The sequence below is a fragment of the Gekko japonicus genome, unplaced genomic scaffold (genome assembly GCF_001447785.1).
Source record: "Gekko japonicus isolate JY-2015 unplaced genomic scaffold, Gekko_japonicus_V1.1 scaffold1508, whole genome shotgun sequence".
Lineage (NCBI taxonomy): Eukaryota > Metazoa > Chordata > Lepidosauria > Squamata > Gekkonidae > Gekko > Gekko japonicus.
The window spans coordinates 139,459-166,482 of NW_015161441.1; the positions used below are offsets into that span (position 1 = coordinate 139,459).

The following is a 27,024-nucleotide window of genomic DNA, read 5'->3' on the forward strand; positions in this document are numbered from 1 at the left end:
CCGCTGAAATCCATGGGCTGGGATTTCTCTAGACAGCCCCGCGCTACCAGTCTGTGGCAGGCGGCCCCTCGACTCCTGCTGCTGACGAAGAAACCAGAGTGGGCTGTGCGGGTGGTGTTCCACTTCCCATCCACCTGCATTTCTTCGCAGGGCCCCCACCCCCCAACCCCGAAGACCTCGCCCAACCCTCTCCTGGATCCCGCCCCTCCCCTCCTCTCCGCCATCGGCTGCGTGTGACCTTTCCGAGAGAAAAAGGCGTCGCTGTCGCTTTAAGGGTCCCACCGCTTTCTGCCAGCAGCGCCCTGAGCCGACTCCATCCCCACGCGCAGGCAGCGGCGAAGAGCGAGCAGGCACGCAGCGGCGAAGGCGGCGGCGGCGGCAGCAGCAGCAATAGCAGCGCCGAGGCTTGCCGGCGTGCTGAGACCGCGCCTGGGGGAGTCTCGGCGGCGCCCCCCAGCATGTCCAAGCATCCTTCCTCGTACGGCAAGAACGGGCTAGCGGACCCCATCTTCCAGGTGTCTCGCTTTTCCGCCTGCCGAGCGGGAACCGGCGCTGGCGCGGGGCTCCGGCCCCATCGTCCGAGTCTGGGCGGGCGGGCGGCTTTCCCACAGTTGGGGAGGGGGAGATGCTAGATCGGCTTGGACAGCCAGCGGGCTGCGTGGGTGTGGGGGGGGGGGGATGCTTCAGGGGTCCCGAGGCACGGCCACGCGCAGGAGCCGCTTGAAGCGATCCGATGGCAGCACAACTTCCACCAGTTTCATCCTCCGGCAGGTAAGCGCGCGCGGCGGGGAGGGGGGGGGCTCTCTCCCCGGCGGCGGCGGCGCGCGGCCCCTGAAGCGTGTCAGCCCACGAAAGTGAAGGGCGGAAAGGCAACGTGGTCCTCCGCTGCCGGGGGAGGCTCCGCTCGCCTCGGCGTGCTCCCTCGCGAGCAGGCGCGTCTTGGAATCGGCGACGCGCGTTTTTCTCCCAAAAGGGGGTGTTTTAGCAGCCCTGCAAACCGCGGCGAGCAGAAGGCGCCTTCTGCGAAAGCTCGGAGGGCCGCGCCGAGGCCGCCTTTATGCATTGGGGTTTAGAAGCCCTTTGGTGGACGGAATTTGGTTGGATCGAGTGCCATGGGAATGGCTGGGATCTGGACCGAGGAATGAAAAGAGTATCTTCCAAAAAATCTTGGTTGAGTAGAAAGATGCCAGGTGCAAAAATGCAGGGGGGAAGGCCTTGGTGATCGAGGCACTCCCTTTGGAACTGGAGCACCAGTGTTGCTGAAGTCCAGTTCCCCTGACCACAGGTTGCAATGAAAATCTTTTTTATGGCTTCTGGCAATCCTCAGCTGGATGCGTCCCCATATAGGTTTAGTAGACGGTTCACATGACCTGTTTGTTATGAGCATGAATTTACCAGTTTGCAAATTATGAGTGGTGGAAGAAAAATCTATGCAACTCTTTGCATGTAGGCCAGTAAAGAATTTGGAATAGGAGATTTCACACAGTCCTCCTCCTCTGTTTGGGAGTTGTGCGGGAAACAGTCTGTGTGAATTGCAAAGGAAGTCCAAAAAGTGATGGTGCTGAATGAATCCTAAAGTCAGACTTTAAACTGGGTCAAGGAGTTAGCCCTGGAAAGTGTTTCTCCTGGGAATCAGTTCCAAAACACATTTTCCCTTTATTTATTTGCCCTTCCTTTGCCTCCTGTAGTTTCCTTCTCAGGCCAGATTTTAGACTGTGAGCTCTTTGTCACAGGGACTTTTGTACTCTGTAGAGTGTTGTCCATATTGATGGGACTTTAAAAAATAAACAATGCATATAAGGAGAAAGTACCTCTGAGCAAACACAGAGAGCATTTCCCATGTCACTGAATTGTCACAGGATATACAGAATTAGCTGCAGCCGAGGAACTTGGGCCTAGCAGCCTTGCCTTTAGAAATTACTCATTTCTGACAATACTATCTGACTGGCTTTATAGGTCAAGCTGTGTATCTACAAAAGCAAAAGTTTTTTATTCTGGCTTGGTTGGTGGATTTTGTCTTTCTGGTATAGTGTAGGAAATGGGAGTAAAGTTGAATCGAACACATCTAAAAATTGGCATTTAAATAAATATGCACTAAATCCTGTCTTTAACCTGCTGAATCTCAGAAATGATATTTAGATTAAACTGAAAGTTAGCATAGATTTAGAGGAATGAAGCAAGATAAAAACTTAGCTTTGTGTGTGTGTGGGGGGGGGAGTGTTATTCTCTACAGGAGTAGGTAAGAGTTTTGATGTGTATGTAGGAAGATAAGGAAAAAGGGAAATTACTGAAACCACAACCAGGGAAGACAAATGAGAAACTGGAGCGAAGCCAAGTTTGGGGGGACTTCTGCTTAAATTGGCAACTCTGGGGTTCTGTGTGTTTCTTCTCTTAACTCCTTGTAGCATCTTTTGCCAGTCAGTAGTTTTCAATTGCACTTTTAGCCGCTGCCTCTCTGTATTGTAATCTGCTGTCAAGTGATAGAATGGCTTATATGTCCTGAGCTGAATTAGGTCATATTGGCTCTACAGTGGGCTGATTGTTAGACTTGTGTGCAAGGAGAGTCTTTGTTCTAGGCTTTTGCAGCACATGCCTCTTAGAGCACCTTTACCTGTTCCCGAAATTAATGGGCACATGCCAGTATACTGTGTATAGCAGTGATGTTTCTTATAATGGGTGAGAACTGTACTCTGTGTGCACCCATCAAAGGGATCCAAAGAACCGCAGTTTGTTGTGTGTGCTCAAAGAAGTGTGGGACAGGTTTCTCTTACAGCGATGCTCCATCCTGCATGGCAGACTTCTTTTAAAACTGGAGGGGAGTTGCACAAATAGTTTCTGGTATGTTGTAGGGACTTGCTTTTAAAGGAAGCATCCTGTATAACAGAACACTTGCAGATGTGTAACTTAGCTCTCTGGATCCTAGCCACAATTTTTGACTCTTCTCCATGTAGTCACTGATGTGATTTTTGCGGCATGTTCAGCCTCAGGTTCTTAGGCCTCTCTGTTGTGTATTTTACATTGTGTGAAGGAATACGTTGTCCGGTGATCTTTTTCTGGGGCCTAACTTGCATACTTGCTTGTTTTTATTATAATGCATATGGTCTGATTTGGTCAAAATTAAGCACATTAAATCCTATTGATTTCAATGGAACAGTTCAGTGCATGCTTATTTTTCCTACTGAAATCAATGAAAAGGGCTTCACGTTTTGGCAGGACTCTGTTATGCCATGCTTTTGACAGTTTTTGTTACCTTACCAAGTCTTTTCTTTGTATTGTTCTCCAGTTCTGTAATCCTAGTCTTAATGCATTGTTTACTGGAGGCCCTCGTTGTCAGATTGAATTGCTTTTCATTGTGTTTATTCCGCCTTGAGTCTCAGTGAGGAAGGCGGGCTATAAATGAAGCTGATAATAATAATAATTTTACATATTGGATGGTGTCTGCCTGTGTGTTGTATATATCTTCTTAAATGAGTTGTGGCATGTATGCATAAAGTATTTTATTGGCATCATTTTTTATTGTTAAAGCACAATATGATGGCAGTGTGATTTTCAAATTAACACTGCATTTTTGTGGTGGGGTGGATTTTTATAGCCTGTTTTGAAGCTATGAATTATGCTTGGTGTGTAAGCTGAAGTGGAATGAGTCTGCTGGAGTTTTCTATTGCTGCGTTAAATCAAAATCTTTTTTTTTGTTGTTGTTGCCTGGATTGTTTTCTGGTTAAACTTGAACGGCTAACCTCCCCCGTGTGCTTTGGTCAGGTTCTTTATTTATTTTGGGTACAAGTGAACATATATTTTGCAGTTAGGTCTATAACTCCCCCCACAAGTAGGATTCTACAGCGTTCTTGGTGCTTTATTCAAAGTTCTCTTGTGGTCATGCACGACTTTGAAAGTTTGCCGTTGTTATTTCCCTGAGGGAAAGGTACAGGAATTGTTTTGTTGTGACAGCCCTCTGAAGTAAAATCTAGCAGTCTATGTCCACATTTGTATCCAGAATGAGGGAATGATGTTAAAGTAATTCTAGGAACTGCTGGATCTCTGCCCAGGATCTGGAGATGCAACAATGAGTTATGCTTTTGCTGGCATTGCTCACCTGTCCAGTTTAAGTCCAGCAGCCCTTTGAGAGGGTAGCCATGGCCCCTGGTAGTGTGGAAAGAGGAAAGGAGTGTTTGATTTGTGTGTGTACCATTGCTAATAATATGGTACTCTGTGTACCTGCCGAACCCAGCTGCTGGATGCAGAGTGTCTCCCCTCCAGCAAAATCTCGCATGCTTGGTAAGGCTAATCCTTGTGCAGCACCCTCTTTTCTCAGGCAGAGGAGACCGGCAACTGTCCCGTAACTGATACCACCTCTCTTCCTCTCTTTTTAGTTTTGTGGCATTTAGTTTCTGATCATTTTGGGGGTAGGAGCTGAGGTTCAGTGGTAGTGCCTCTGCTTGGCATGCAGAATGTCCTGGGTTCAATCCACAGCATCTCCAGGTAAAAGGATCAGGTGGCAGGTGATGTGAAAGACCTCAGCCTGATCCTCGGGAGGGCTGCTGCCAGTCTGAATAGACAGCACTGATCTTGGCGGACCTAGGGTCTGATTCAGTATGAGGCAGCTTCACGTTTTCATTTGACTTGCATCTGTCTTCCATTTTTTGCATTTATGATGGTAAAGATCTGTGTTTATACTTTTCCTGCTTTTGATGATAGTTTGGATCCAGCCAGCCTTTGGACTCTTGCCCATTTCCATTCCTTAATACTACTGCCCCCATCCCACAATCCGTGGCACAGCCTGTGTTGTGGACAAAGGGGACCCAGCCTTCTGTTTTCACCAGCAGAATTATCCAGTCGAATCCAAATTATTGTCACTTACCTGGTAATAGAGCAGTGAAATGTAATTTTACATCTGAAAGCCATTTGGAAAATATTGTGAAGGTGATTTCACTTCTGGATTAAGCAGCAGTTTGTTTTATGTTTCAATGATGCCTTCATTTATTGCATAATAAAAACTATATATCATTTTCTTTATTTGGTGGCTCTTCTGTTCTTTGGAGAGTTCTTGAAATACACATGACCATAAAGTTGTACTGAGCTCGGGCTGTTGGCTACACTGATAAATCATGGAGGACTAATAAATTTCAAGAGGCACATGAGCAGGTCAGCTTCGTCTTTGTGTTGGCATTCTGTCGTGGGATCATTGTCACTCCCCAAAACAGAATGACAGCGCTGCCAAGCTGAGCAATTCTTCAGTTTTTTGTTGCTGCTGGGAGAGAAAGAGACATCATTGTCACACAAAAGAAAGAGAGAGGGGGAGACACAGAGAGAGAACATGTAGCTTAATATAACCTTCTGTCCAAGGCAGTTGAACGGTTGCATAAAAAATTAATAAAATGAATCCAGTTTCATCTTGTATTATGGGGGTGTGCCTGTTCAGCAGAGAGGCTGCGGGCATGCCGTGCAGCTGTCAGATGAATCTTTTCAGAGGGCTTATTCAGACAAAATTTGCCTGTAGGCAGTGCCAGCCCAACCCGTAGGCAAACCTAGGCCATCGCCTAGTGCACGCAGGATTTCGAGAGGTGCCTGAAAGCCCTGCAGTGAGGTTTTCATCTCCTTGGGCTCAGCAGCTGCCCTTCCCCTTATACCTCCAGGATGCCACCTGCAGCTGTGTGCCCAGTGGGGCTGGTGGAGGCAAGAAGGAGGGAGAAAGGAGGCACTAGTGTTGCTCCCGTGTCTGCCGGCTGAGCCTGGTGGGGTGAAAGGAGCCTTCTCGGCTGCTGTCACCCTGTGCTGTCTAGATGTCAGAACTTAGCTTTCGGCTGTGCAGAGTGGAATGGGTTAAGTGGCAGAGAGAGGCAAGCGCTGCTTGGGGCATCCAGAGAGAGCAACTTTCCCTGCATCTTTTCCCCCCTGCATGAGGCATAGGAAGAAGATGTGTGTGGCTGAGTATGAGTTGGAAGCTGGCTGTCCCAGGTCCCAAATCTGTGCTCTAATCACTAAACCACCCTGGCTTTTCAAATTTACCTTGCATCAAGATGACATTGCGGCTTAAGTAAGATTTCGGAAGTAGTGCCAGGTTTGCTGTAGAGCTAAGAATTTATTTTAATTTGAAGGATTATATTCACCGTCCCGAATGAGAACAACCGTTTTAGAATTTTTATACACAACTGGAGCAAGATTCTGGTCCAGCAGCACCTTAAAGACCTACCAGATTTCTAGGGTATAAGCTTTTGAGAATCAAAACTTCTTCCAGCTTATACCCTGGCAGCCCCGTAGCTAGGGAATTTTTTTGGAGGGGGCCCTAGGGTGCCCGCCAGCTAATTAAATGAAAGTACAGTGCAGGTGGTAAGTTGGAGCACTTTGGGGGCAGTCTGGGAGGGAGGGGCCCCAGAAGAAATACTAGGGGGCCAGGCCCCGTGGGCCCCATGTTAGCTACGGGCCAGCACCCTGGAAATCTTGCTGATCTTTAAGGTTCTACTGAACTGTAGCTCTTCTGCTACAGACCAGCATGGCCACCCACCTGAAACCCTACAAGATTGGCTGCCCTGCTGTAGCTGCCATAGTTCTGCTGTCAATAGGCGTCTGTTGGTAAGATCCTTGTGGTTCGGCCTTGGCCCAATTGTTCCCAGCTTTAGGATTGCTGAATATGTAACTGCTGCTATGCCTGTCTTTTAACTGTTCTAACTGTTTTCATTGTTTGATGTCCACTTTTAATTGTCTATTGATTGTAGTTTATTGCTCTAACCTCCCCTGAGCCTGCTTGTGGGAAGGGTGGGATATAAACTGAAATAAATAGATAAATCTGATAAAGGACTCTGAAATCTTAAGCGCCCTTAAGTTTTCTTTAGAGGGGGTCGGATTTCTATCAGTCCCTCCTGCAGATCGTCACTTTGCCCCCTTTGCTGTTCCTGAAGGTCTGCTGAGATCCTCTCCCTCTGGAATAAAATTTCAGGAAGCTCAGTGGGCTGCAGTGTGTGTGTGTGGGAGGAATCAGTGGAAATTACCGCACCCTCACGCTTGAGTTTTTGGAACTGTGTGGTTGGCTACAGGCTGATGTCTGATTTGCACACAAAATCAAGAATGCAGTTGGAGGCCAAAAATGCTGGAACAGAGAAAAGTTAATATGTTCCTTTGGAGCTTTTGATTCCCTGTTTTTATTTTGGGGTAAGGGTATAAACAATAGCAGGGCCATTGCCTACAGTATGTAGAGTGGAGCTGTTGAACTCATTTGTTACGAGGGCCGGATCTGACATAAATGTCACTTTATCGGGCCAGGCCATGTGTGCCATAAAATGTAACACAAGGTACCAGAGATATAAACTTTATAAAGATCATTTCAGGTGCCAACTGGGAATAGCAGGGATGATTGGATTAGGTGTGATATGGAGAGGGGTAGAGATATCAGCATTGGTGTGATATACAGAGGCATGGAGATCTCAGCATTGGTAATGAGACAGGAAACCTAGTTCTCAATTTGGTACAGGAGGATTCAGTCCAGGAGGATGCAAAGAATAAATGGAAATAAGTCTGAAGAAGTGAGCAGTGACTCACAAAAGCACATACCCTACCATAATTTTATTAGTCTTTAAAGGCGCTACTTGACTCTTACTCTTTCTACTACTATTAGAAACAACAGCATTCAAAAACCAGTGGGGGAACATTTTAACCTTTCAGGAATCCAGGGCATTCAGTTGCTGACCTAAGAGTAGCAGTTCTCTTACAAAGGAATTTCAAAGGAAGATTAGAGAGACAGCTGAATCGCAACTGATCACGAAGCTCGACAATACAAACTCCTGGACTGAACTGAGACCTAGATTTTTTCTTTCATTACCAATGCCTGCTATTGTCATTTGGTGTCTGAAATCACTTCATTCTCCAAGATATAAGGACAGATGGACTCTTATTCCAGCTGTATCTGAAGAAGTGAGCAGTGACTCATTAAGGTATTGTAAACAGATCAGCCAATATCATAATGCCCCTATATAAATCAATGGTGCGACCTCATCTGGAATACTGTGTGCAATTCTGGTCACCACACCTTAAAAAGGATATTATAGCTTTGGAAAAAGTGCAGAAAAGAGCAACTCGAATGATAAAAGGGTTGGAACACTTTCCCTATGAGGAAAGGTTAAAGCGCTTAGGGCTCTTTAGCTTGGAGAAAAGACGACTGAGGGGTGACATGATCGAGGTTTATAAGATTATGCATGGGAAAGAGCAGGTAAAGAAAGAGGTACTTTTCTCCCTTTCTCACAATACAAGAACCCGTGGGCACTCCATGAAATTGCTGAGCGGTCGGGTTAGAACGGATAAAAGGAAGTACTTCTTCACCCAAAGAGTGATTAACACTTGGAATTCACTGCCACAGGAAGTGGTGGCAGCTACAAGCATGGACGGCTTCAAAAGGGAATTAGATAAGCATATGGAGCAGAGGTCCATCAGTGGCTATTAGCCACAAGGTATAGATAGGGACTCTGGGGCAAGTGATGCTCTGTCATCTTGGTGCTTGGGGGGGGGTCAACAGTGGGAGGGCTTCTAATGTCCTGGCCCCACTGGTGGACCTCCTGATGGCACTGGTATTTCTGGCCACTGTGTGACACAGAGTGTTGGACTGGATGGGCCTTTGGCCTGATAATGGAAAGGTGGATCTCTCCAAGTGCCATGGGACTCCCTGCCCCCTCTCTCTGGCCCTTCCCCTCCCCCCTCCCCCTCCTCTCTCTCTGAAGAAGTGTGCTTACTCATTAAAACTTATACCTGGAATAAAAAGCTTTTGGTCTTAAACACAGGACTCTGACTCTCTCTCTCCCTCTCTCTGATGTGTTCCCTCTGGCTCTTTCCTCCCTTTCTGTCTCTGAAGAAGAAAAAGTTTGCTTGCACACAAAGCTTATACCTGAAATAAAACGTTGCTGGTCTTCTAAAAGTCCTACGAGATGCCATTTTCCTCCCTCTCTGTGTTTCCCTCCCCAGAGGAGGAGGGGAGGAGCCCTCAGCCAATCGAGGGAAGACTTTCTTTCTCTCCTCTGAAGTAGGAAATAGGAGAGACAGGGAAAAGGAGCTGCGACATTAGAAGCAGGAAGCAGCAGAGAGTCAGCTGCTCTTGGGCTGGATTGGAGGCTTGCAGGGGCTAGATCCGGCCTGCGGGCTGCATGTGTATCCAGGGGTCATTTCCTGCGGGAGTGCACAGGAGCGGAGCTTTGGAAGTAAGAAGCCCAGGGGGTGGGCACATGTAACAAGCCCCACCCCCTGCTCCCAGCAGCCCTCAGTCGGGCCACGAGGAGCAAGAAGCAGCCAAGTAAGTTGCAGAGCCCCCCCCCCCGGCCCGCCTTCAGGTACAAGCTCTCCCTCCTCTGTGAGGGCAGATCTAAGCGTTCCCATCCCCCCCATAGCTAGCAATCCAAAACAGTCTAGTGGCACCTTTAACACCAAGTTTTATTCAGGTACAAGCTCTCCCTCCTCTGCGAGGACAGATCTGCACATTCCCCTCCCCCAATAGCTAGCATTCCAAAACAGTCCAGTGGTGCCTTCTGACACACTTCCGGTTATGTCAGGGGGCGTGACATATGCAAATAAGTTATGCTAATAAGTTATGCTAATTAACTCCTGCACCTCTTTTTCTACGAAATGACCCCTGGGTGTATTGCCTACTATGCAAAGGAGTTCTTGCTACAAAAAGAGCCCTGATATGGCTGCCCATTTCCTGACCAGTACAGACAGGAACAATTTCAGTCAGCTCTGTGGAAACTACATGGATAACCAGTAAGCTTTATTACTAAAGTCTTCCTTCCTGCTGTGAACAACTGCAGTGAGGAGGTAGACCTTCACAGAACAGCCAGGGCTTACAAACAATCTATTATAGCCAGGGACTTGGCAACAGAGAGTGTTTGATCTTTAGTCAATCTTCCTGGAAGACTTTGATCCTTCGGCATGGGTGCTGAGTAGGCCCCTCTACTGGGTATAGGTTTAAGGACTATTGCCCAGATAGGCTTGCCAAGCCCCCGCTGGTGGCGGGTAAATTCCCGTCCAGGAGGCCCGTTACCCGCCACTGGCGGATCGGGCCCCGGGGGGGAACTGCACCCCCTGCCGGAGAGCATCCCCAGCGTGATGATGTCACCCGGAGGTGACATCATCATGTGGGCCACGTTGTGTGTGGGGGACACTCTGTGAATCGAGGGAAAACTCTATGGTTTTCCCTCGAGTCATGGTGCCCCGCCCCCAATGTGGGCAACGCGATGACGGCACTTCCGGTGATGTCGTCGTGGCGCGCTTGTGCGGGGAGTCTCCCGACAGTGCCAGGAATCCCCCTTCTTTGCAGGTAAGTCGACTTGGCAACCCTATGCCCAGATGGCTAGAGCTGAGACCCTTTGGGGGGCCCCTTGCCATTTTGGGAATCTGTGATCCAGCCAGGCCTGAAGCCAGACATTTTTCAGTGGGAGGCACTGGGAACATGGTGTCACTTCCAATGTCAATAAAAGTAATAAAATAAAAATAAATCTAATAAAAGGGTTTAAAGAACTTAGGAAAGGGCCCCCTCCCCCTCCTTTTCTTCTTCCCCTTTCCCATAAGAGCTGCATGGAAAAAGAATAAAAGCTCTTTAAAGGGCAAAAGGCCTGACTTGGATAGCTCAGGCTAGTTCCCCCCCACCCCCCCCACCAGAAACCTGCGGTCATTGAAGGCACCCTCCAAAGCAGCCGTTTTCTCCAGGAGCCTGCATCACTTCCCATGAACTGGGAGAGGAGGCAGGCGCAAGGAAAATTTTGTGGCTACGGGCCGGGAATGTACACATTCTGTCCCTGGCAGACATGAGGGATGCGCTATAGGAAATGGGAGCCTCCGTCTCTGCATATTTTAAATAAGTTCCCCATTTATTTCCCTCACCCTTCCCCACACATGAAGAAGTCCAAGGTAGATAATAGAGAGCTGGAAGTCATCTTAGAAAACTCACAAGACTGTTTCCCTTTCACCTGATAGAAAGACTCTGCCTTTTGGGTGTTTACTAGGCAGACCTGGGGCGGGGGGCAATGCAGACGTGCTGTACTCACACAGCACCTTCCTCCTGGGGGAGAGGAGGAGGAGGAGCCTGCCGGGGAAGTGGTGGCGGCTACAAGCATGGACGGCTTCAAAAGGGAATTAGATAAGCATATGGAGCATATGGAGCAGAGGTCCATCAGTGGCTATTAGCCACAAGGTATAGATAGGGTCTCTGGGGCAAGTGATGCTCTGTCATCTTGGTGCTTGGGGGGGGGGGTCAACAGTGGGAGGGCTTCTAATGTCCTGGCCCTACTGGTGGACCTCCTGATGGCACCTGGTATTTCTGGCCACTGTGTGACACAGAGTGTTGGACTGGATGGGCCTTTGGCCTGATCCAACATTGGCATCTCTTATGTTCTTATGTTCCTGCATGTTGGCCACACATAGGCAGTGAGGGGGCTAATTTGGTGGGGGCGTCACCTGCAAATGCCCCCCCCCCCCCGGCTATGGGCCTGGATCCAGCATTTTGCTTGGTTAGTCCTCAGCAGCGTGCCTGTCATGGTTGAATTCTGGTACATCTGACAAAATATCTGTGCTCCGAATGCTTGTCTTCACAGTTTGTTTGGTGTCTTGTGTTTCCACCCCTGGTGAATGTCTTACCTCTGAGTTAGTTGCTAGCCCGATAGCACTCAAGCAGTCCAGCAAGAGAGAGAGAAGGCCTGGCGAGCCCACACACACATCTGTTGTTTCAGGAGTACACGTAAATACTCAGACATTTGTCATCTTCATCTCATTAGCTAAGGGGCATTGTAGCTTTGTTTATCATTAAAACAACCTCTCTCCTATGTGTGTGTGTGTGTGTGTGTGTGTTTATGGTTTTTCTTATTTAATGCCTCCTTTCCCTGCTGTGTTGTTACTAAAATATGCTACTTGGCTTACAAGGTTCTCTTGGTGGATGTATGCCTTGGAGCAAGTTTTTGTTTTTATCATTACTTAAAAAAAAATCAGCTTGTTTTTAGTTATTTGAGTGAAATTGCTCTAATGTCCATTTGATGAGAAATGGTAGCATCTCCCTTTGCATATGAAACTAGTTAAGCTTCACTGAAGGTGGTGAAAACTTGCAAGTTTGCTTAAGTCTTGGTGGCTGCATAAATCACAAAAACATACATAAATCTGTTCAAATAGGGATTTCCAAGATCACGATCCATTTGGGTTCCCTTTTGTGGCTGCCTTGATGATGCAGCTGGAAAAGCAATAAGTCCTGGCTGGATAGCATGCCAAGGTGATGTGACTGGTGCTCTAATTTATTGGATGCTTTCTGCCCCAGGGCAGGTGGATTGAGGCAGTTGGGTCAAAGGGGCTGTCATTCACATGTGTAATTGCTTACATGAAAGAGGAACCACATTTTACAAGGGGGAAGACATGGCCTTCAGCCCAGTTCTTCCTTCTAAACATGAATATGGAAGATTTTGCAGGGAAAAAATGGTGGGCAGTAGTGTATTACCCTTTTCACCCATCCATCCACTGATTCGCTCCTGTAAATGCTTCTACCAGCCATTTTCCCCCTCCCACTCCTCAACCCCCTGGCTTCCAGGAGGAGAAAATGACTGGCCAGAAGGTGTATTGGCGGGGATTGGGAAGAATCGGTGGGTCCTCCCCTCGCTGTCCTTCATTGCTTTTGTGTTAACTGGAGGACGTTTGTTTACCAGCATCCCTTAGGGAACTAGGCAAGTGGCTATTTGCATCTCTAAATTCTCACTCTTTGTTATTGATCGTTCTATAAATAAAACATTGGTTATGCTTGGAATAGACCACATATAGTTATTATCTTTGTGTACATCTTGGCAGTGCCTGGAAGTTGCATGAATATCATGTTGTTCCATATGGAGGAAAGTTCTGCTTTTCTGCGCATTGGGTTTTCAGCATTTACAGTTTTTCTGTGGTTTGGGACAATGGTTTTTTTTGTACTCTGCCAACAGCAGCAGCAAGCAGATTCAGTAAGCAAAGCTAATCCCAGAACTGCGCTGACACAGTTGATGTTTCTGCACTAGTATTAGATTTGGCATGAGGAGTGCTATATGTTTGAAGTTGTTAAATAAATACACTTTCAGCGCTGAGAAACTGCTTGCCAGAAAAGAAGGAACCAATATCCAGATCTGCCTTTTTTTTCAACTTTTCTTAGCAGAGTGCAATTGAAGCAGGAAAGCTAAAATGAATTGCAGCATGCATTTTGGAAAACAAGAGAACCTAATAATTCTTCAGAGGGCAATTAAAATACATTCAGAAGAGCAATCCAGCTTTTTAAAGAGAGGTGCCTTCAGCATTGCCATCTCTTCCCACAACTTTCTTGTGGATTTTTAATAGCAACATACAAATCATAGCGTGCGAAGACTTTAGTAGACTGGACTTTGCAGAGCATGAAGCGACCCAAGCAGGTATTGTGGGAGATAAAAAACAACAACCCAGGGAGAATTCTGTAGGTTAATCCAAACTTGTGCAAGTGGAAGGAGCTTGTAGAAGTGGATCTTCCTCTTCTCACCCCTGTCCTCTGCACAATGCTCTGGTGAGTGGTGGTGGGGCTTGTGAATAAAATGTATGGGAGGCTGGAGTGAGGAGGAGGAAGTGGCTGAAATAATCTTTCGTGAATGGAGCAAGCTTCAGACCACCATTTATTCTACTGGCAGGGGAAAAATGTGCTCCTCATTGTAGCACCCCCTTTGCTAGAATATGTTTTATTCACAGGTCAGCAGAGAATTTGGGGGTCATGAAGGGAATGCCTGGGGGAGGATAGTTGGTACAAGGGGCTGTGGTTCCATGGCTGAGCATCTGTTTGGCATATAGAAAGTCCTAGGTTCATTCCCAGCATCTCCAGTTGAAAGGATCAGGTGGTAGGCAGACTCTGGAAAGCCACTGTCATTCTTAGTAGACAGTGCTGGCCTTGATGGAGATTCTGATTCAGTATAAGACAGCTTCATGTGTCTAGGTGAGAATGTGCTTGCACAAGCTCTTTCCTCTTGTGCCTGTTTGGATTGAACTGTGCATGTCTGTGGTGCAGCTCCTGCAGCTTAGATTGATAGAGTCCAGTATTGCGGTTGCTTGGAACATCACCTTTGTGCAAGAACTGTGGTAAGTTGCCGGTGGAGGTATAATTGAGCTGGTGGTGCTTGGGTGCACATTTCCCCTTCTTCATACGTGCTTCATGGATGTGCACAATGTCTGCACAAACACAATTCTTTGGGTTTTGATGCTGGTTATTCTCTGGTGCACCATGGACTCGTGTGACTTGTACAGCAGATGAGCACAGTTGTAGTAATGGTGCTTGCGCAGTGGGGCTGGCATGAGGTTGCCCCTTAAATCAAACTCTCCTGACAGCGGTGCACTCAATACTGTGGCCATTCCTCTTCCTGCTGCTTCTTGGGCCTTCAGAAGACAACACTCCAGACACTGCACAAACAGAAAGCATTCTTAAGAGAATCCTGGCTGTGTTTCACTACACAGTGTTTCTGGCTGTACAGCTAAAGCTTTCTTTGCAAACGTGCACCCCTTCAGTGGGAATATGGTTGGCTTCTTGAGTGGGGAATTGTCTTGAATGCCCCCCCCCCGAATAGAAATGATGACCAATAGATTTAGAAGTTTATGTCGTTATTGAAGAGGTTGTCTTTCCTCTTCTGATACAGCAGTGCATTTTTGTTTTTTAAATCACCAGGAAATAACATTAATTTAAGGCAAGTGTTGGGCGGCAGGACCCTGCCAGAGCTTACCAGCTGGAAGGTGGTATTTGGCAGCGGCGACACAAATTCCTCTTTTCTCCCCCATGATGTCAGCAGACAGCCAGGACACCCCTCCTGTGCGGCTGGCTAGGCAGTGCTCTGTTGGGATGGCGTTGGCCTGCCTTCACTCGGTCAGGAGTGCAGCTGGTCTGGTGTACCCCTCCCAGCCACAGTGCACCCAGGGCAGGCCTGTAGGAATGGGACAGTAGCCAGGCTGGAGGGCTTTCTCCTAAGAAAAGACGTAACCTGGCAAGCATCTGTTGGGGTTGGACCGTAAGCAGTGCCCTCTGAAGTAAGAGGCAGTCTGGCAGAAAGGCTTCTGGCACAATGCCAGATGGACTGGGCCAGGAGGAACCAGCCCAGGCCGGTGATAGCTTTCCTCCAGTCCACAGGACTTCCAGGTCTCATGGGTGGTGTTGAAATGGCCAAGCGGGTGTGGCATCCCACTGGCTATTTAATGAAGGCCCAGAAGGAATGCTGTAGCTGATTCTGCTCAGAGCGCTGGGGAGCAGGGGTCAGTGTAGTAGGAACTGGCGGTGTAAGCGGTGGACCTGGGGCAGGAGGAGGCCAAGAAGAAGTCATGAATTTATTTACGTTTCCGTTATGTAATGTATATATTTCCTCTCTGCATGGGAAGGGACAATTAAGCAGGGGTCGTTTCATAGAAAAAGAGCTAGGGGAACTCATTAGCATAACTCATTAGCATATGCCACACCCCCTGACATCAGGGCCCCCGCGGTGGACCTGCAAGGCCGGCGGAAGTGCGAGGAAGCCCCGCCAAGGCCCTCCCTGGCCCCAGGCAGGCAGGGGTGGGGAGAGGCAGGGAGGAAGCAACTTACCCTCCCTCTTCTCCTGCCTCCTCCTGGCTGAATGAGGGCTGGAAGCGGGGCGGCCGGAAGCAGGGGGCGGGGCTTCGTCATGTGCCCCGCCCCATACCTCACCCGGGGGAACTGCGATCCCCCGCGATCCCCCCGAAATGACCTCTGCATTTAAGCAATATTATGCATTTGAAGGCTATCGTTTTCTTCCCTGCCGCTGTACCAAAATTCTGCTCTTTTTATCGGCTGAGTTTTTGATGTGGAATGTTAATGTTTTTATTTTGTGAGGTGCCTCAAGCAGGTCTCTGAAGAGTCAGTGTTTGGTGCTTATAAGCATCTGTCATTTGAAAGCTTCACCAATTGCAGCGTGCAGGTAGTAGGGGGGCATAGCGTCAGGAGCACGGGATCACTCACAAGGAGGCTCAAGAAATCATCCTGGAACTTACAGGATGCTACCTTCTCGGTCTTAGTACCTTGGCTTTATTGGTCCCTGGGCCAGTTACCAGTCCACTAAAATAAATACATTACCTGTTATGTCATACATTTATAAAGCTGGACTGGTTTATTTTTCTCTGTGACGCCTTCCTTTTACAGGCCTTATCTCAGTGCCATAAGAGGTCAGCACATTCTGCTGTAGGAGGTTGCAAGTGTAAATTTTAACATGTTCGCATACAATTCAAAATGATTTTAAACCAAAAAGAGAGGTTTTTTTTTAAAAAAATCCTTAAAGGAACACATTACTGCCCTCTATTTAACAGTTGATTTTTGTGTGTCCTGGCCAGGGGAGCAGTTAAGGGCCCCACCCCGGCCACTGTAAGTATCTGAAGTGAAACCACACCTCAGAGCCATAGTGTGTGGCTTGCATGATTAAAGTCCCAGATCTAATTCCTGGCATCTCTAGTTAAAAAGTCTCTCTGGAGGGTTTGTATGAGCTGCCAGATACTCTTTTATCTGGCAGGTGTAGTTCAATTAGATTCACGAACCTCCACAAGGGACATAAGTCAATTATCAGCATTCTAGTATAGAGGAGTATGTAGGTCATCTGAATGCTTGCTTAGATCTTTGGAAATGCTGTAACAATATATTAGATTTCCCCACCCCCTTTTGGTTTTTTTGGTGGGTTTTTTGTGTGTGTATGTTCTTGCAAGCCTGGAAATCATAGTGATTTCTGCCAACTGCTAGTAGGGCTAGGATGTTTTCAGAGAGGTGGCTTTGATATCACCTGCCCTCTGCATCCCAGCCTTGGTATTCCTTGGAGGTTGCCCTTCCAAGTACTTGCCAGGGTCAGCGCTGCTTAGCTTCCAAGATCTGATGAGACTGGGATTGCCTGGGCTATCCAGGTCAGGACTATTTTTCCCTCCTTGACAATGTGTGCAACTGGGTTGAAAATGTGAAGCCTTTCTTGGGTTGGCTTATTAATGGAACAAGAAATTCAGCATATAGCAAAATCATGTTTCTTCTGCAAAGCGAAAGCTTTGTTTGATAGAAACTATGTGGCGTTCAGTGCCTGATGTATTGCAGGAGATGCTGGATAACTTAACTCTGCAAAGCAGTGAGATGTTACAGTGATTTCTTCATAGGTGTATACACCAGGGGCAAGGGCATTAAATCTAGCTCACACATACCGTTATATAATTTAGGTTGAAGAGACAATGTGGAGATTTGAATTAATAGATTTTTTTGTGAAGGCTGACAAGAGAACATCGCTCCCAGATGAAACTAAGCAAACCATTTGTGGGTAAAGCTAGAAACTGAACGTGTTCTTTAGATGTTCCCTTTGTTGTGCTGTGAAAACTGGAATAATGGAGGAAGTGTACAGCGTTTTAGGGCTTGAATGGAGGCAGTGGCCCAGCCGGTCGTCATCCCCGTTCAAATTGAGAGTGTCCCCAATGTCATAGGCGTGTTGTCCTTTGAAAATTTAGTTGCCCCCTGCTATCTTTCAGAATTCCTGATAAACTCCTTAGGAATTAGCACCTACTATTGTCCTGTTCTGATACAATGCGATGAATTTCTGACAGACATTGATACGCTTAAATGGCTCAGACTTTTTGCTGCCCATATTATGATGCCCACACAAAGGCTGCATCCACATGGCAAGGATTCTCCATCTTGCATTCATTGTCACCGCAAATACAGAGGGATTTGCCTCCTCGACAACAGAGCAGCTGTGTGAGTGTTCTGTACCTTTTACTCTGTGAGCTACCATTTCTCCTGTATTTTTACTCACCAAATCATTTGAAGATTAAAAAAAGGTAATTTCTGGAGTGGTTTAGTGTTACAGTGCTACAGCAACTGCTGATTTACTTTTAAGCCCTCAGAAAGGCCCCCAGTAGTGTAGAAGTGAAAATGGTGGTAGTGAAGAGTCTGACCAAACGACAGTGGTGGTGATGTGGGTGGGGACTTTGAAACAAGTGAACTTCCTCCCCTTCCCCAGAGAGTGTGCTTGGATTGTGTTCTTTCCAAAAAAATCACAGGCCCGGTCACACGGGCCGGATATCGCGGGGGGGGGGGGGGGTTTGCCCTGGAGCGAACTACCTTGCGGCAGCAGGATCAAACGTCCCGCCGATGTCCCGTGGTTGGGGGGAGGTGCCGGGGAGGTGCCGATCATACGTCCCTCCTGCGGCGCGGCAAAGCAGCGGATCAGCGGGTTTTTTTTTTTTTTAACCCAAGTGTTCGCATGCTCCGTTGGGTGCTTGTGCGCATCCGTGGAGACTTGGGAAAAAAACCTTTTCGCGATGGGACATGGGCGGGCGCCGGATGCCACCGGAAACGTGATCAGACGCCCGCCCTTGCCCCGCGGTTTCCGGAAACTAGTACCTCAGAGGTACTAGTTTTTTACCCCGCATCTCCGGCAGGAAGCCTCGGGTGAGCCACGGAAGCTCTACGCTTCCCAGATGTGGCGCTGTGATCGCGCCCGAAAAATCCGCGTATCTTCCGTCTCTGTAGCGTGGCTAATGCTCCGTGTGACCGCAGCCACAGTAAAGCAAGTTTGAGAAGGTGTGCCAAGGATGGGTTATTACAGTAGGAAAGTGGGCAGTTAGAGAGCAATGTTGTGTGGCTCTTGTAAAAAATGATGCTTCAGTTTGGAAGTGAGAGTGGAGAAAAACATCTGTGTGGAAGCAGCTAAACTCTACATCTATTCTCAAAACTCTGTTGACATTGATGATAACTTCAGAGCACTCAATTTATATGAGGAGATGGCAATGTTGAATCCAGGACAAAGGCTTGCTGCCCAAGATGGCTGTTGGGTCAAGCTGCTACTACTCATACTCATAAGTCTCCCTAAAAAGGTGGGCAGTGTGCTTCAGTACCATGAAGAAGGTATTCCTTACTGTGCTCTAACCCTGAGCTTTGTAAACTATGGAGTTGGATCCTGAGTTGCCATTATGCAGAAGGTGGTTCCATTTACACGGATGGAGTTCTCCTTTTTTTTCCACGTTGCCCACTCAAGATCAACCTCTTTTGTTGCATCCTGTATTGCTTCTGATGGTCTCACAACTCTCAAGAGGAGCTTTTTCAGCTGGTGTCGGGAGGGGTGCAGAATATACCCATTCCGTGAGCAGAGGTCAGAGATTTAGGAATCTAGCCCGTTTTCCCCTGCCCTTGATGTAAATAATTGTGTTCTTAAATATTCAGAGTTGGTCATTGTAAAGGGGACTATACAGTTGGTTCTGTCTTTTTTTTTGGGGGGGGTAAACAAATTTTTATTTTCTTAGGAATTCAACATTTATAATTAAATCATTTCATCTTTTCCATTGTCTACCCCATTCCCATTTCCTCCCCTCCCTCCGGTGGCTTCCCGCAATGCTTCACCCCTTACTCCACGTTGCTTTACATCATTGATTATATCATTTTCTTATCATTACAGTCTCAAGATAACATCATTTGACTTAATATTGATCTAAACATATTAAGTTTTGTTTCACATCCCAGTTCTTTTCCAGATATGTTTTAAAGTCACTCCATTCTTGAAAAACACGTCGTCTTCTTTATTATTCAACTTTTTCGTGATTTTGTCAATTTCTGCCATGAACAGAACTTTTTGTATCCAGTCTTCGATTTCTGGTACATTCTCTGTTTTCCAAAATTGCGCATAAATCATTCTCGCTGTTGTAATTAAGTACCAGAATAAGGTCTTTTTAGTCGTATTGACTTCTTCCATTTTCAGTCCCAAAAGCAGAATTTCTGGTGCCTTTTTGAAAGAGCATTTCAGTATTTTTTGCATTTCATTGTGGACTTTTGTCCAAAAGTCTACAGCTTTCTCGCAAGTCCACCACATATGATAAAATGAGCCCTCATGACTCTTACATTTCCAACATTTATTTGACATGTTCTGGTTCATATTTGCAATTTTTTTCGGAGTCATGTACCACCTATACATCATTTTATAACAATTCTCTCTAACATTGGTACAAGGCGATAACTTAATAGAATTTTTCCACAAATATTCCCAGGTTTCAATAAACACTTCCTTATTCATATTTATTGCCCATTTTATCATTTGCTCTTTCACGGTTTCCTCTTCTGTGTACCATTTTAACAACACTTTATACATTTTAGAGATATTTTTTCCCCCTCCACTCTCCCAAACATTTTCCATTTCATTTTTTTCCTCTCTAAAACCATAATTCCTTTTATCTGACCTAAAAAGATCATGACTTTGCATATATTTCAACCATTCATATTCATATTCAATTTCATTCTGCTTTTTCATTACCCATTCTGTTCCCTCTTTTTTAATTAAATCTTTATATGGCAACCAATCCTTGTCTCTATGTCTTGAGTAAGATGTTAACACTTCTACTGGTACAATTCACAATGGTCTTACATCACGGAAATATTTTTTGTATCTCATCCATACCACAAACAATGACAGTTGGTTCTGTCTTGAACTCCTGCCCTGTACTTTAAGTTTATTTTGCTTACCAAAATCCCGGTGTCCAAAACTACAAAATCTTGCTAGCTGCAACCATCTTATTCTTTATGCTGCCAATACACCTTATTACCATCCTCTTATAGGAAGAACAAAAGAACCCCAATATCAAATGAGTATAAACTGGTTAAGAAAAGAAAGCTTGGCAGGGTGGCAGACTATGACATATACAATAGTGCAATTTATGATACAAGAGATCTGAAATTGAAAGTTAAAAGCTTCTTAAAGCATCACAAAGGCATCAAAAGGAGAAAAATGCAGGCTCCCTAAACTGCCTTGTGCCTGTTTTAAAATTGGCAGGACACAAAATTTACTTGAGTAACAGAATGTCTTTGTTCAGTACGTTTTTTAAAATAGAGACAGCTGCGTGGCCTCACTCATGAAGAAACAGGAAGTTCATCCCGTGCTGAGCAACCATTAGGTGCCAGCTTCCAGTTGAGGTGACAGAGCTGGAATCCACTGTGGTGCTCAAATTATATGGGGCAGAGGGATGCCTGACTGTCCTGCTGCTTACGATGGGTCCCTTTAGCTACTGTTTTAGAAGGTTTGGAGATGATTTGGCCCTCTGTCTCTGTTAGTGGGAAGGCCATGGCCTCCTTGCTTGGGTCTTTCATCTGGCTCCGTATATGGTTGAGGAGGGCACTCTGGTATTCAGTTCTGCGTGCCTCTGTTTATTTTGTTGAAATCTGCCCATGTTACAACCCCAAAGAGAATCTGTCAGATGCTGCTTGCTAGTCCTCTTCCCTGAAATGCTTGGTACGGTTTGGTCTGTTCCTCTGTCAATCAGAGTCTCTTGCCATTCTTCCTTCAAGAGTCCCAGCTACCTCCAAGGTTCCCTTGGGCAGAGAAAATTTATCCCTGTTTGCTTTAAAACTTCCTTTCTTTCTGGGGCAAAGTCAGAATGAGCATTCCACGTTCTTGAAGCAGGTAAATGAACAGCCAAGTATGGGTGGAGTCCAGTTCAAATGGCCACCAGGAATCATGTAGAGGACAACTGGATTCTGCCTATTTGGGGTGGAGGAAAGTGTTGAGGTTAACTGCTGTGGTTAGTCCAGTCACGATTCGTTAGCAGAGTGCTTAAATAAAACTACAAACGCAGCGGCGTCACTTTACCAGGTGACTCCTCTTACAAAACTACATAGAGCCATGTTGCAAGTTTAGATGAGAAATACTTCTCTCCAGGGCTTTTTTTGTAGAAAAAGCCCAGCAGGAACTCATTAGCATAATAGGCCACACCCAACAGCAGAAACTCATTAGCATATTAATCCACACCCCTGACATCACAGCTCATTAGCCTATTAGACCACACCCCCATGTTACCACACTCACCTTTTGCTTCTTATTCTGTTTACTCTGTTTGTTGTCAAAACCCTGGGCTTTTTTTTGTAGCAGGAACTTCTTTGCATGTTAGACCACACACCCCTAATGTAGCCAATCCTAATGAGTTTCTGCTGTTAGGTGTGGCCTGCTGCTGAGCGTGGCCAACTCAGGAGCCAGCCGGAACTCCGTTCCTGTGTGTTCCTGCTCAAAAATAGCCCTGCTTCTCTCTTTATTTGAGAAGTACACTTTGGATAAGAAACAGTAGAAACATGATAGATTACTGGGGAATAGTACTAGAAGAGCCCCAGTTGGCATTTCAAAGAGATATATAAGGCTCCTGAGCAAATATGGAGAATCCACTTGTAAACTCAGTTCCATTGTTGTTCCAAATACTAGCCAGGGCTGACCCTGCTTAGCTTCCAAGATCTGATGAGACTGGGCTAGCCTGGGCAAAAATCAACGTTTTCTTTGTCAGGTACAAGTTATGGAAAGGCAACTTTGGCTCTCAAAAGCTTTAAGGTGCTACTGAACTTAAATCTTGCTCTTCTCCTGCAGACAAACATGGCTACCCCCCTGAAGTTATTCAGTTATTAGATTTAATTTTTAAAAAATTAAACTAATTTAAATACAGGTTTTGTTTTTTTAAAAAATTAGTTGGCATGTTCTGTTCTTCTGAACATTCAGTGTTCTGTCATTCATCAGAATTGTAATTATCCGAATCCTTTCACCTTCATCTATATTCTTCTTGAACAATAGCTCCCAGATCTGAACACATTATTCAAAACAACGTTTGAGTGCTGAGAAGGGCAATTTCATTTCTTCTTCTGAGTGTTATGTACTTTGCTCCTGATTGCTGCCACTTAAAATGGCATTGGCCCTTTGGAAGCACCATATTTCTGGTTGGCAGCTAAGAGCAGCCTGCCGGATTGGACTAAAGATCCTGTATTTCCAGCAGTTCTTCTGGGAATCCTGTAAGCTGAACTTCATTAAATTAAAAAACTATTTTTTTTTCTTAACAAGGAACATATTTTGAGCTGAACAAGAGTTGGAAGGGTCAGCTACACTGGATTTTGCCCATGTACTCACTGTCATACTAGTAAAGATGTGGGGAAAGCACTCTTTAACCATGGCCAGGGCTCTTTTAGCAGCAGGAGCTCCTCTGCATATTAGGCAGAGGATGTAGCCAATGTAGCCAATCCTCCAAGAGCTTACAGAGCTCTTCTTACAGAGGCTGCTGTAAGGTCTTGGAGGATTGGCTACATTAGGGGTGTGTCGCCTAATATGCAAAGGAGCTCCTGCTACAAAAAGAGCCCTGAGATTCTGCCCCACAAGTGAACAACAACCACAGTTTTAGCAGAACTTTCATTTGTTAGCTAAATCTTAGCTACTCACACTAAGGCCTAATAGGCATCTAGCATTTGTTCCGCTGTTTTACCAAACCCATGTTGGAACAGAAATTCACCTCTGCATTGGATGCCACTTTCACTTTGATTGATTGTCAGATTTTATGGTAGTGTCCAGACTGCATGTTGCTTTCACTTCGTTTGATCGGTATTTATGGAACTGTCTGCATAGATTTATGGACGTTTTATGGCCGTTCAGGGATGACTCTGCAATCAGTATGGCATTGGCCTGGGGTATTTGAATGTGGTTTTGAGCCGCATCTTTTTCTGTTCCCGTTTGGGTTTGGTAAAACAATGGAGCAAATGCTAGATGCAGATTGGGCCTAAGGCTAAAGTGAGATTCAGTAACTATGGGAATTCTCTTCCCTACTATCTTTGCAGGAGGCAAAGACTAGAATCAGTTCCTGTTCCAGTGTCAAAAGAGCGCCTGTATGCATATGAACATCTAGGTGAAAATTAGTTGTGTCTTTGGGCTGCTATTAGATAATGGACTACAGAGAGGGTGGTATCCTTATCTTTACCAGACAGCAGATATATTAGATGATAAACATGAGATCATATAGGGAAGAAAAAATTGATCTTATTGAGAAATGTAAATCACAACTAAATAAAAAATAGAGTGAATGATTCCGTCTCAACATTTCTGTATGGGCGGGCTCCCTGTTCGATAGGGCTACCTGAGAATCGATCAAATAATTCGCTAAGAGGTAGAGCATTGTGTTGAGCCAAGAAGAAAAATCTTCAATAAGTTGGAATGGTTAATAATTTCAGATAATCCGGAAGCATTGGAAATAGAGGGGGTACTCAGTCCCCCAAAAGAGGGTGCACATAAGACCACAACCACTTGAGGCAGAGCAAGCTGAAAGAGTTTTGGCTCTTTTATCTGCTGCTTATCCTTTCATGGCTTCTAATCTGTTTTAAAGTGGAGTACAAGGATGTGATATTTCTGATGTTTCATACGATGTAATGGCTATTTGGGATGGTGCCTGCCCTGCATAATCTAACATGGATCAGTTACTTCTTAATGTATGTTTGTCATTATTTTGATATTGTATTGTAGTGAGGTTAAACATAAAAGCATAGCTCTTTCCCACTGATTAAATACGTGTGTTGAAAGGAAACCAAACCATTGTGGTGAAATATGGAACCAGGGACTCTTATTAAAGATTTCCCTATTTCTTTCACCACAGAGGATGAATGAGGGGTGGACTATTCTACCCCCCCCCCCAAAAAAAGGTCTCCCTTTTATAAGAGATAAGACTTCAAGTATCAAAACATCACTGTAGCCCCACCTAGTGACCATTTATCATTTCAAGTATCTGCATTATAACTGGTGGGAGAGCTTGCCTTGGTTTCCCTGCTGCTAGCTTAAGTCTCTGTATTAGGGGTGTGTGTTCGGTATAAACGGAACTGAATAAATACTCAAAAATACTTTATTGGTATTTTTGTGTGTTTTGTAAACCAAATACAGATTAGAGAATCTGATTCAGCTACCGATATAGATGATACCAAATTATTTGGCTTTTATGTGGTTTTATTCAGCTTTACTGAATAGCTGCTGCTGGAGAGGCTTAAAGAGCTACAAAGGCCCCGGTCATACGAGAGGTTTTGGGCCGGGAGAGGGATGGATCGGGGGCGCAGCAAACGGGCGCGATCCCACAGCAACATCTGGGAAGTGTGGCGCGTCCGTTCCCGATCCGGCCCTTCCACCCAAAACCCCACATCAAAAATAAACCACCTACCTAGGTGGTTCTTTGGGAAAGGGCGCATCAAGGCTGGCCGTGGGATCGCCAGCACGTCCTTCCGCCGGCTCATCCCCAGCTCCTGGCCGAATTGCGCATGCTCAGACATGCGCAGTTTGGCAGCCTCCCCCTCTCGACTGTCGCTTCCTCCCCAGCATCTGATCGTGCCGGGGAGCAATGGCGCCGCGGCTCAGGGGATCCGTGGGATCCCGCCGCAGCGTCTCTATTTTGGTGCGGCTTTTAAAAGCCACACTTTGCCTGGTTTTTTCCTGCCGTGTGGCAGGGACCAAAAGAAGAAGAAGAGATTGGATTTATACCTCGCCCTTCACTACCCAAAGGAGTTTCAGAGCGGCTTACAAACTCCTTTTCCTTCCCCTCCCCACAACAGACACCCTTTGAGATAGGTGGGGCTGAGAGAACTCTGACAGAAACTGCTCTTTTTCAAGAACAGCTGTGCCAGAATTGTGGCTTGCCCAAGGTCATCCAGCCAGGTGCAAGTGGAGGAGTGGGGAATCAAACTCGGTTCTCCCAGATTAGAGTCCGTGCACCTAACCACTACACCAAACTGGCTCTTGGGGGAGCTGTAGTACCTTAGAGCCAATCACTGCAATGAATTTGCAAATGGCATTTCAGGATTGCAACTTTGCAAGGTTGTTGCTAGCTTCAAATGTGAAGTTCAGCTGACTATGTTGCTTTCCCCACCCATTTCCCAGGGAACAGGAGCAGGGAGGAGTAGTGGCAATTTGGTAAATAGGATTTCAGGTTAGGGTGAAACACTGCTCTTTAGCCAATCAGAGAAGTTTGTTCTTTTTTGAAATTCTTCTGTGCATAGGCAAGGTGCATGAAAGCAAGGGTCTGGCTGAGCTCGACTCCTTTGCTGAGAGAGGTTTGGCGGGTGTGTGGCTGGATTTGGCTTCAGCTGCTGCTCTGAGTCTGACTCCTGCCCGAGAGACTCTGCTGTGGACTTTGGATCAGATCCTGCCTGCCTGCCTGGAGAAGACTGAAGACAACAACTAGTTTGACTTAACAACATTGTTTAAAAAAATGTTCTTATTTTACTATTAGTTGTTCTTTGGGCTTGGTGGGGGGTAGGGTGTGGGTGTGGGTGGGGGTCAGGCCAAGGGCCTCAGGTCTTTTTTTGGTTCCCTTTGGTTTTACTCTTAGGCTTCAGTTCCTTCTGGTTTTGTGGCTTAAGTCTGGAGTTTTTTGCTTGTACTTTGGGCCTGGTGGTTGGGTGGGGGAGGTGAGGCCAAGGGCACTGGATTCTCTTGCTGGGCACTAGTACGTTGGCACTGGGTTGTGCTGCTGGGCACTATTGCAGTGATTCTGCTGTCCTTACAATCTCCCCCTCTCTCTCGGATTGTGATTCTGTGTTTGACATCAGTCCTGTTGAGTTGGCATTTGCCACAATGGCACTGGGTTCTGCTGCTGGGCACTAGGTTGGCGCTGGGTTCTGCTGCTGGGCACTAGTACATTGCAGTGGTTCTGCTGTCCTTTAAGAAATGCCCCTCCCCTCAGTTTCTACTTCAGAGATTCTCAGATATCTTAGTCCTGTTGGGTATTGGCACTGCCACAGTGGCTCTGGTTCTGCTTGGCAGATTGCACTGGTTCTGCTGCTGGCCTTGCAAAAATGCCCCCCCCTCCACTTTCTACTGCAGAGATTCTCTGGGACATTCTGCTTGGCTTGTATTGCCTTGCTATTCACCACCACCACCAGAAACAATGGAGGATGGGGGCACCTTCTTTGGGTGCCCATTGAATTGGCCCCCCTGGTCCAATCTCTTTGAAACTTGGGGGTTATTTTAAGGAAAGGCTCCAACAGCTACGCTGCAAATTCGGTGCCTCCATCTCAAGTCCCCTGACCACTGAATATACCCCAGGAGATTTGCCATTGACTTCAATGGTTCCGATAGGGTATAATGGACCCAAATAAATTTGGGGTTCCTGAATATTTACCATATCGTATCGATATGATATTGGGATTCAGGAATATCAGGAAATACTGATTTTTTTTTTTGTTCCAATATACCTGAAGTTAAAAAAGCCTGATTTTTTTTCTTGCACACCCATAATCTGTATTATTCCACTCTT

The 27,024-nt window shown here is 46.2% G+C and overlaps 1 protein-coding gene across 1 annotated transcript in view; it reads left to right on the forward strand.

The window, feature by feature from the left end:
- The first annotated feature begins 445 nt into the window (after positions 1 to 445).
- CACNB4 (calcium channel, voltage-dependent, beta 4 subunit) overlaps positions 446 to 27,024 on the forward strand; it is a 277,854-nt gene continuing 251,275 nt past the window's right edge. Inside the window, exons 1-2 of the mRNA XM_015429029.1 lie at positions 446 to 515; positions 688 to 771. Coding sequence (XP_015284515.1) covers positions 459 to 515; positions 688 to 771 — 141 coding nt within the window. The 5' untranslated portion in view covers positions 446 to 458. The remainder of the gene's footprint in view (positions 516 to 687; positions 772 to 27,024) is intronic.